Source organism: Littorina saxatilis, linkage group LG8, assembly GCF_037325665.1.
Source record: "Littorina saxatilis isolate snail1 linkage group LG8, US_GU_Lsax_2.0, whole genome shotgun sequence".
Classification (NCBI taxonomy): domain Eukaryota; kingdom Metazoa; phylum Mollusca; class Gastropoda; order Littorinimorpha; family Littorinidae; genus Littorina; species Littorina saxatilis.
Window position 1 is genome coordinate 32045831 of NC_090252.1, and position 11346 is coordinate 32057176.

The 11346-nt window shown below is 40.4% G+C and overlaps 1 protein-coding gene across 3 annotated transcripts in view; it reads left to right on the plus strand.

Moving 5' to 3' along the window:
- The first annotated feature begins 255 nt into the window (after positions 1-255).
- The window catches only part of LOC138973315 (uncharacterized), a 35484-nt gene continuing 24393 nt past the window's right edge, over positions 256-11346 (plus strand). The window contains exons 1-7 of one of the 3 annotated variants that reach the window (XM_070346039.1): positions 256-517; positions 4937-4997; positions 5650-5790; positions 7460-7663; positions 8278-8349; positions 8549-8675; positions 10341-10400. In XM_070346039.1, the coding sequence (XP_070202140.1) occupies positions 503-517; positions 4937-4997; positions 5650-5790; positions 7460-7663; positions 8278-8349; positions 8549-8675; positions 10341-10400 (680 nt within the window). In that variant the 5' untranslated portion in view covers positions 256-502. The remainder of the gene's footprint in view (positions 518-4936; positions 4998-5649; positions 5791-7459; positions 7664-8277; positions 8350-8548; positions 8676-10340; positions 10401-11346) is intronic. The other 2 variants (XM_070346041.1, XM_070346036.1) reach the window with 2 other exon arrangements.

Here is an 11346-nt window from a genome sequence, read left to right on the forward strand (position 1 = left end):
ATGAAAGTCAAAGGCCCTGAACTCAAGCAAACCATAAGCACAAACACACACACAATGTTTAAAATCGATATTTCGACCAAGAATCAGGCGCAAGCCAACTACTGAGTCATAGGGCCAACAAACATGGACTAGTCCGTTTAGATAGAGTAACGAATAAAGGTTTATTGGGTATTCCCATTTAGGTAGAGTCAAAAAATACATACCCGGAAATTGCGTTCAGGTAAAGCCAAAATAGTTCTTTGGGAATGCCCGTTGTTGTAGCTTGAACATGGTGATCATTGAACGACGAGTTCAATTTGTTTCCTGCGGCGCTTACATTGTTGGATTGTAAGGAACACTGCTTGTGTGCGTGGACATATTTAGAGGAGTGCACATAAGACAGACAAGACAACAGCAACAGCAACAGCGACAACGAGAACAACAACAACACAATCGTTAATCCACTGTCTTTACCACACTGAGAATACACTTTGGATACTCACCAAGGCAACCGGTTTGAAGAATGTTGCAACAAAAGGTGAGACATGATATATTCAGTAAATATGTGTGTGTGTGTGTGTGTGTGTGTGTGTGCGTGTGTGTGTGTGTGTGTGTGGGTGTGTGTGGGTGGGTGCGTGTGCGCGCGCGCGCGCCGCGTGTGTGTGTGTGTGCCTGCCATATGCGTGTCAGTGTGTGTGTGTGTGTCTTTGTGTGTGTCAGTGTGTGTGTGTGTGTGTGTGTATGTGTGTTTGTGTGTGGGGGGGATGTCTATGTCTAAAAAAAAGAAGGATGGCAGGTTGTTGCAATCAGTGATTATCAAGAAAGGAAGTAAGATTATTCGGAGAAATGTGCAGTGGAATGGAAGAAGTCTTTTCCGAGAACAAGCAGACGTAACCCACAATGACCTACAGAGAGAAGAGTGATTTCATAGCCCTATTCACCCGCCGGGTTTCCCGATGACTAGGCTCTTTTCCGGTTTCGTACATGACCACATTCTATGCAGATAATATGTTCTTTCATTAAAACACGCCTGCTGTTAAATGAGTCATACCATTGCAATGCTATTTGAACCGCGACCAAGATGTTTAAGTCAATACTTCGCTTAATAGTATGCATTGATGTTTCAGTTCTGATTCATTCTGCTTGAGAGCTGAAACGAATTAATGTTATTGTTTTTTCACCTCTATATAATCGTCTGATTGCTTTGTTTACGTGACGTTCGCTGTATTAAGTTTTAGATTTGATTTGATTTGATCATGATGTTAACGTATTGCTGCGAATGGTAGGGGCTCGGGGACTCGCTTAAGCGTCTCTCTTTCCTTTTTGCACAATTCACGTCCTGCAGAATGTATGACGAAAACCACACCATTGTACAGCCTTTGCAAGACCCTTGTCAATCAATCAATCAATATGAGGCTTATATCGCGCGTATTCCGTGGGTACAGTTCTAAGCGCAGGGATTTTTATTTTTTATTTTTTTATTTTTATTTTATGCAATTTATATCGCGCACATATTCAAGGCGCAGGGATTTATTTATGCCGTGTGAGATGGAATTTTGTTACACAATACATCAAGCATTCACATCGGCCAGCATATCGCAACCCATTTCGGCGCATATCCTACTGTTCACAGCCTATTATTCCAAGTCACACGGGTATTTTGGTGGACATTTTTATCTATGCCTATACAATTTTGCCAGGAAAGACCCTTTTGTCAATCGTGGGATCTTTAACGTGCACACCCCAATGTAGTGTACACGAAGGGACCTTGGTTTTTCGTCTCATCCGAAAGACTAGCACTTGAACCCACCACCTAGGTTAGGAAAGGGGGGAGAAAATTGCTAACGCCCTGACCCAGGGTCGAACTCGCAACCTCTCGCTTCCGAGCGCAAGTGCGTTACCACTCGGCCACCCAGTCCCTTGTGAGCACGTTGACAGAATATGTTGTTATGAACGACTTCGGGTGTAATTGCATTCATATTTGCTCAACGAATTAGGCACTTAAGGGTGTGTGCTGTTATTCATTGTATAAAGGAGTGCACTGGAAGATCTGACATCGTGCATGAGTGAAAGAAAAAAAAACACGAAAATGTTGCTGGTTTAGTAACACTGACGTACAGCCTGTAATATAATCAACTACCCTGTGTATATTTACGATGGTAATCGATACACTTTAGTCATAATGTGAATTTCATTTGCATTAAATTTGCTTTTAAGATTTAAAGGGCACAATCCTCCCAGTCAAAACAATTCGGTTCACCATGTCTGACCTGGCTGTAACACGGGATAAGACCATCCGCTGACTTGGACACATACCAAAACTCAACACTCTGACTACTACCTTTGTTTTTGTTTTGGTTGATGTGTTACATTTTCAGTTTAAAAAGCTTGTGGTTGCTTTTACGAAATTAATTCATACAAAGTCCCACTCTGCACAGAGAACATCTAGGCTGCTGATTTGTGTTATTCTTCTTCGTTCATGGGCTTAGACTCCCACGTTCACTCATGGTTTTTTTTAGCACGAGTAGATTTTTACGTGTATGACCGTTTTTACCCCGCCATTGAGGCAGCATACGCCGATTTCGAGGGAGGCATGCGTATTTTCCTGTTTCTATAACCCACCAAACTCTGACATGGATTACAGGATCTTTTCCGTGCGCACTCGGTCTAGCATGCAGGTCTGCACATAAGTTGACCTGGGAGATCAGAAAAATCTCCACACTTCTTAACCCATCAAGCGGTCGTGGCCGGGATTCGAACTCACGACCTCCCGATTAGGAGGCCGATGTCTTACCACCACGCCACTGCGCCCGATTTGTGTTATGTATCCAAGTGGAGGAATCGATGGTCTTTCCCGTGTAAAAGCCGGGTCACATCTGAAATGGTGAGCCGAATTTTTATCACGGGAAGGAGTGTGTTTAGTCTTATGTGTTAGGCTTGCTTTCATATTTGCTCAACGAATTAGGCATTACATTTGCTTTTAAGTTTGCTTTTACGATTTAAAGGGCACAGTCCTCCCCGTCCCCGTCATGCAACAGATCAGGATTTTCAGTACAGTTAAGTTTGCCTGTGTTCACCAGCCACATTTTCACTTCTAAAGATCAGGAGTAACAAAACACATACAGACAGAGTTGCAGCGAGGCAAAGCCAAAAAACACAGTATACCTCGATACCTCAATATCTCATTCAAAGTCAGAACTGTTTGACTCTTTCAGAAGGCATTGCATTCAAGTTCTCCCTAGCGTTTTGCGTGTCTCTAACATATTGTGTAGACATAAGGCAGAGAACGATGCAAATGAAGAATACAGCCATTCAAAATGAAATACATATGAACTTATGCGTGTATAAGAATATAAACAAGTCGCGTAAGGCGAAATTACTACATTTAGTCAAGCTGTGGAACTCACAGAATGAAACTGAACGTAGTCCGCCGCTAGTGCAAAAGGCAGTGAAAGTGACGAGCCTGTTTGGCGCGGTAGCGGTTGCGCTGTGCTTCATAGCACGCTTTACTGTACCTTTCTTCGTTTTAACTTTCTGAACGTGTTTTTAATCCAAACATATCATATCTATATGTTTTTGGAATCAGAAACCGACAAGGAATAAGATGAAATAGTTTTTAAAACGATTTTGGAAATTTAATTTTAATCATAATTTTTATATTTTTAATTTTCAGAGCTTGTTTTTAATCCAAATATAACATATTTATATGTTTTTGGAATTAGAACATGATGAAGAATAAAATAAAAGTAATTTTGAATCGTTTTATAAAAAAATAATTTTAAATACAATTTTTAGATTTTTAATGACCAAAGTCATTAATTAATTTGTAAGCCTCCATGCTGAAATGCAATACCGAAGTCCGGCCTTTGTCGAAGATTGCTTGGCCAAAATTTCAATCCATTTGATTGAAAATTGAGGGTGTGACAGTGCCGCCTCAACTTTTACAAAAAACCGGATATGACGTCATCAAAGACATTTATCAAAAAAATAAAAAACACGTCTGGGGATATCATACCCAGGAACTCTCATGTAAAATTTCATAAAGATCGGTCCAGTAGTTTACTCTGAATCGCTCTACACACACACACGCACAGACAGACACACAGACAGACACACACACACACACACACACACACACACAGACACACACACACACACAAACACACACACACACACACATACACCACCCTCGTCTCGATTCCCCCTCTATGTTAAAACATTTAGTCAAAACTTCACTAAATGTAAAAACTACAGCACAGTTGACGCAATTTAAACGTGGTACTAATGAACATATTTTTATTTTGTTTATTAATGTTTGTAAATAGTACAATGGGGGTGGGGTGGGGGCTGGGGACAGTCAGACTTTAACTTTGATCAACTTACCTGTGAACCTTCAACACAGCGCTTGGCACTCGTTTTGTTAAAATAGCAATCAAATTTAAACTCCGCTGACTCTGCATTTGAACCTAATTTGTAAAATACGCCTAAGTAAAAAATGCTTGGTTTCACAAACACGGCCTTTAAAGAAAGAGTGTTGATTCCATGTTCCTGAACCTGCATGTTCACTTTTCGTGATGGTTTGTTTATCTTTAGTTTCACTAAGAACTCTCATATTTGGACAAACAGAGATATAGGCTACTTACAAGTTAAAATACCAGAAATAGAAGTTGTCCGTGTCGCCAACACACTGCAGTTGTTTCTGAATGTTTGTTTGTTTGTGTGTTTGTCTGTGTGTTTGTTTGTTTGCTTGTTTGTTTGTTTGCATGTTTGGTTGATTGGTTGATTGATTTTAATTTGTGCAGGACATCATCATTTTATAAGCCACATTGGTCTATCCAAAAGTGCCTTGATAAGTAGGGCAATGGCAAATCGCCTGTTACATCGATGCTTTTTCGGCAGCTTAATCAAGACGTGTGTTCAGATTCCATGCACATGCAAGCCATTTTATGTGTTCCAGATTGTCACAAACCTGGTGTTACAACTCATCATTTCATCTCAATATCTTGTGATGTCTGAAGGTGAGAATGACCCCTTTTCTTGAGATATTAGGATATTTTAGACTCACTTGTTATCCTTTCAAAAGAAAATTCAATTGAGTTCAATTGAAATTGAATTACACAAGTCTGTTTCTGTATCTATCGTTCTGTTTGTCTGCCTGCCGGTTTGTGTGTCTGTATGTATGTGTGTGTATGTGTGTGTGTGTGTGTGTGTGTGTGTGTGTGTGTGTGTGTGTGTGTGTGTGGGTGTGTGTGTGTGTCTCTGTGTGTCTGTCTGTTTGTGTGTATGTCTGTGTGTCTGTCTCTGTCTGTCTTTGTCTCTCTCTCTCTCTCTCTCTCTCTCTCTCTCTCTCTCTCTCTCTCTCTCTCTCTCTCTCTCTCTCTCTATTTCACTCTCTTATTTATCTTATGAGAGTCATGCTCGCTGCATAGTATTGTACTTGTATTTTTGACGAACAGTAGACGCAGATCAAGTCTGGCATCGTTCTAAGAGATATGTGTCAAATATCAAAGTCAAACACAAATAGTATTCATGTATTGATGAAATTGAGTTGGAATTATTGTTATATAAGAAATGTTACGAATGTCGGCCAATCGCCTAACTAAAAGTGTTAGTCCTACAAAATACAAAGTTAAAAAGTAAACGTTTAAACCCCGTCTCTTTGTTCAAAAGAAACTACCGTGACGTGTGTCGCACCACCTGTGAAAGAGGGACAGCCAGGTCAGTTGACCTGCAACTTCAACCACGATCTCAGCAAGCTGGGTGACTATATTACAACGGTGGAATTCTATCCTGCCGGACAAACAGATCCAAGTATGTAGCAGTATATGTTTGTGTGTGTGTGTGCTTTTTGTTGTCGTTTTTTTTCTTTTTTTTTCTTTGTTTCTTCTGGAAACAACTCTGTCAATATTTTCAAACGCTGTGGCAGAGTTGCGCACCTCACAATGAGTCAAGAAACTTGACGCACATGTCAGGCTAAGTCCCGCGATCGCGGCGAGCAACTAACTTTGATGTGCATCCCTCTGCCCTTCACAATCCTGACAGAGTTATTTTTGGACATCGTCTGTTGCAATTTCTTGTTTGTATCCATTGTTTTTGGGATACACACACGTACGCGACACAGGTTGGACAACCTGATCTTGTTGTATGTGTTTGTTTGCTGTTGCTGTTAAGTAATAATAGCCACACACAGGTCATTAAGCTGACAGTGAGTTATTTGAACAATGAATACCTAAATACGTCAAGGTTTGTCATTTGATTTTACCTTTATTTTTCCTGGAATGAAAACGCCTTTTCTTGAGCAGAGCAATGACCAATAGATTGATTAATAAATAGATAGGTAAATGAACACACACATTAATCCATGTATGCATTGGTAATATAATGTGTAGTGAACAATTGAAGAAATGAATGGATACAGGAATGGAACCATAGATACATTCAGAGAGACCAACGAAAATGCCACCCACAAAAATGCTCATGAATGTTACATATGTTGACCGAATTACTTTATATTTTGTGTACATTAATTTCAGCTCATGAATGACCTTGTAGGTCAAATGATCTAAGTTGTGTGCTCTTTCAAATACTATTTCCGAATTCGGGGATCGACTCAACTGTCAGAGATTTGAAATTGAGCGGTGGCCAACTAACCCGTTGGATAGGCCCTCCAGATTGTTGCCTTTGGAGTTACTTGAAGGACCTACAGTAATTATACCATAACATACCTTAGACAATCAGTGACTTGGATACAACAATTACAGGCAGGAATGGGTCATTTCCCATGAAGGAATGCGTGTATGTCATTGATGAAATGTGTGCTCACTTGCGCAAGTGTGACTTTACAACAAAGGGGGTCATTTGAGTTTAGCAAATATTTGTATAGTTGTGCATCAACTTCAGTTTGTTCACGACCATTTCAGAATGTTTCCTGTAATTAGGTAAAATGGTCTGACTTTTACCGTAGGCCCTATCCCCAAACTGTGTTCCAAATTACCCCTCCGAAATTGTCAATCACACAGACGCTTGCTTGTGAAGGGATTGCCCAGAACCTAGCTGTAACTGCTGTCTTCAGGTCACCGATGATCTGGGGTGGAAAGGTGTGTTTTTTATACTCGCACATTTCGATAATTCAAAAAGTAAAAGTCTGGGGGGTTTAAATAAGGTAAGTATGGCTTCCGCTCAATGTCAAACCTCTATCTTCGAATTCGGAGGGGAAAAACCCGTTAAAAAAAAACACACACAAAAGTCAGAGCATTTGCATTGACATACAATCTTGCTACTTTTTGGACAGATGTAGAAGCTATAAAACATGTTTTTGAGAGGCTTGTTTGTCACTCTGTACAGGAATACATAAATGAATCAATGAGTCATTGAATGAACAAAGACATTATTAAGGAGCTGGAATGTGTACAATCCAAGCTGCAAGTAGTGTATTTACTTATAACACCATGATAATGCATTGCCTGGCTTAATGTTTCAGTTCAAATCATTGAGTGTTACTTGGCCCAAGGACCAAAAGAATGTTCTGTCGTGAAAGAAGGTTATACATTTGATGAAACTATCGACACTCATCTCCGCCTCGACATGACAAACGTTTCCACAAGTAACGTTGGGAGCTATATGTGCAAGCTTTCATCAACTAAGTTCAAACCAGAGCCACTACCGTGCTCCTTCAATATCGCTGGTGAGATTAAATGCACACAGCTAGATGTAATACAACTAGTCAAAACCTGAGATTTCCGATGCATAAACAACTAACTCCCAGTGAGCTGCAAAATATCCTCTTTTTTTCCATTTGTCACCTAAATCCCGTTTTCTCCATTACTTTCACATTTTTATCATGTGAAATATATATCAAACCCGGAAAATTTTTGAAGAACCACCTGCGCTGTTCTTTTAACAAAATAACACATTTGTGGATTGATAGTCTTTCGATTTAACATTTGATGTTATGTTTTTTTTAACTTCTTAACAGTATTTGTACACCCAAATCTTACACATCTCATCCCCTTCCAAAAAATACGTTGTAGAATTTGTGTACGGACGAAAAGAACCTAAGCGGATTCATTAAACCTGTGACTGGTTCTACTTTGTTTTGATTTTATTTGACCCCTTCTACTTTTGTCTTACCTTCTATCCGTGTTTTCTTTGCTATCCTTCATTGCGTTACATTTTTTAAATGTTTTTTAGACTGCCAAAATAAAATAAAACAATGTCTGAATTTGCAATTTATAGCAGCATCTTTCACAACGTACTTAACATGTGTATACTCTTATAATAAATTGATTTGTATGTCAGACGCGACTACACCAGGCCCAGGCTCAAGGAGGACTTCAGCTACCACGTCAGAGAGAACCCGGGGAGAAACTGGTAATCATTTTCATGATGATAGTTTTCTAAGAAAAAAGAGTTTTACATAATTATCTTGATGTGAATGTTAAACCGCAATATGATAAATATGTTGTTGACAAATGTTGAGAACTGGACTTGATTCAAAAACAAGCAGCCCTATTCCCTGGTCATTATTGACTGTTACATTAACCATGTTTTTGTTTCAAAATGTTTACAGCATCCCCCAGTAAAACATCAGAGAGTGTGTTTCCCTACATTCCTGTTGCCGTTGGAGTTGGAGCTGCGGTAATAGTGACTGTGGTTGTTGTCATCACTATCATCATCTGTAGGAGGTATGCAACAAGGTATTGTCGTAGTTGTTGGAATCAGTAATATCGATCACTGTGTTATACAACATGAAATAAGGGACTGCAGGTGAGAGGAAATATTATGAGTTATTTCTAATATGCTGACTGTTAGCAAATGATAACAGACATGTCGAGAAAAAAAGATATCAAGCATGAGCCATTTAGGCGAATGCTGATATCGTTTGTGAGACATGTCTGTTATCTTGCTAACAGTCAGCAAATTAGAAATAACGGTTTTATTACCGTTTAATTCAACCAAAAGAAATTTCGAAGCGACCCTGCGAATTAGACAGAACAGCCGCAATGGGAACTTAAGTGCTCCTACCTGATTATGCCTGTCAGTCAAAGAATTCTCGTGACCTGGGTCAGCCAATCAGAGTAACACACCTGACGTGATGAATATTCACAGGTCAAATGCGTTTGAAACACAACAATCTCACAAGATAAACCATGTCGAACATGCGTTTCGGTTGTTTCGCTTTTTCTTGTTGAACAGAGAGCGACAGATTTAGAACCGACTCCAGACGATGGGAAATGACGTAAAGATACATTTGAGGTAAAGCGAGTGACGCAATTTCACTTGATTTTTCCGAACTTTGATAATTTAGATTTCAAGTGAGCGGGTCGGCATGGCACACTCAGAGGATGGGCGGTGCCTTGCTGTTCCGTAAAGCACCCACCGACAAAACTCGCTTTTCGGTATTATATTGATAAAGAGAGTATTATCTGACAGCATTGGAAGTGTCTTTCTTTAGAATAAATCACTCTGATATTGTTGACTTACATTTTTACTTTGTCTTGTTCATTTTTAGCTTGCTAAACAAAATGGGTCCCTGCCTGAACGTTATAACATTTAGAGGGTCACCTAGAATCCGTCCTGATTGGTCAAAAAGCCATATGGGGCACTGAATTGGTAATAAAACCAGATAACACTAAAAATGTACTCAACAAAAAACAGCAACATGAAGGCATACACACGAATTATTCGTTGATGTTGCTGTTTGTTGGTGAGTACATTTGTATTGTTATCTTGTTCACTGCGTTGGTGACGTTTGAGTGTGTGTGTCTGTGTGTGTGTGTGTGTGTGTGTGTGTGTGTGTGTGTGTATGTGTGTGTGTGTGTGTGTGTGTGTATGTGTGTGCGTGCGTGCGTGCGTGTGTGTGTGTGTGTGTGTGTGCGTGCGTGCGTGTATGTGTGTGTGTGTGTGTGCGTGTGTGCGCGTGTACTGTGTGTGTGTGTGTGTGTGTGTGTGTGTGTGTGTGTGTGTGTGTGTGTGTGACTTTCCGTTCAAAATGCAAACTAAAACTAAGTTGGAGTGTGACATATACTTAAAACGATGTGCAGTTTGGTAGCAACTGCTTTATTTATTTATTCGTTTGTTTGTTTGTGTGTTTGTTTGGTTGATGTGCAGTTTGATAATAATGTCAATGTAAGTAAGTTTGTCTATGTCTATGCAATTTCTCTTTTAGAGATTAATAAAGTTTATTGTATTGTATTGTATTGTATTGTATTGTTTGTTTGTGTCCATATGTGTCATCACGAAAAGAGCATCTCGTGCCTGTTGGTGTGAATGACATTTTTGTTCACTTGATTCATTCGCTAGCTTTATTGCAACAATGCCTCCATCACATTAAATTCACGTTTGATTTGTTCTGTATCTAGAAAGAGACAGCAAAGTCGACCTGCCGAGGATGCGGAATTTCAGAAACTAACCGACACAAGGTATTTAACTGTGTAAACATAGTCTGCATGTTGTCTCAATGACCGGCACGGTTGGCCTAGTGGTAAGGCGTCCGCCCCGTGATCGGGAGGTCGTGGGTTCGAACCCCGGCCGGGTCATACCTAAGACTTTAAAATAGGCAATCTAGTGGCTGCTCCGCCTGGCGTCTGGCATTATGGGGTTAGTGCTAGGACTGGTTGGTCCGGTGTCAGAATAATGTGACTGGGTGAGACATGAAGCCTGTGCTGCGACTTCTGTCTTGTGTGTGGCGCACGTTATATGTCAAAGCAGCACCGCCCTGATATGGCCCTTCGTGGTCGGCTGGGCGTTGAGCAAACAAACAAACAAATGTTGTCTCAATGTGTTTACACGGCACACTCCTTTTGGCGTAAACAGTCAGGCTCATTATCTCAGATCTGACCAGGCTTTTTCATGGGATTAGACCATCCCTCCACTTGGTCACATACACAACATTAACTGCATGATGCTCTCTCGATGCACAGTGAAGAGAGAGAGAAAAGAGAGAGAAAGAAAAAGAGAGAGAGAGACAGAGAGAGAGAGACAGAGAGAGAGAGAGAGAGAGAGAGAGAAAGAGAGAGTGGGTGAGAGAGAGAGAGAGAGAGTGAGTGAGATAGAGAGAGAGAGAGAGAGAGGGGGTGAGTGAGAGAGAGAGAGAGAGAGAGAGAGAGAGAGAGGGTGAGTGAGAGAGAGAGAGAGAGAGAGAGAGAGAGAGAGAGAGAGAGAGAGGGTGAGTGAGAGGGAGGGTGGGGGATGGGGTAGACATAGAGACAGACAGACCGAGACAGTGACAGAGAGTAAGATACATAGACAGACGGAGAACAAGATGCGAAGGTTGTGCACGAACAAAATCGTTTTATATAACGAATATATTCAACGGTTTAATACTTCATTGTAAGCAACTTCCGTAAAAGGATGTGATTTTCATAA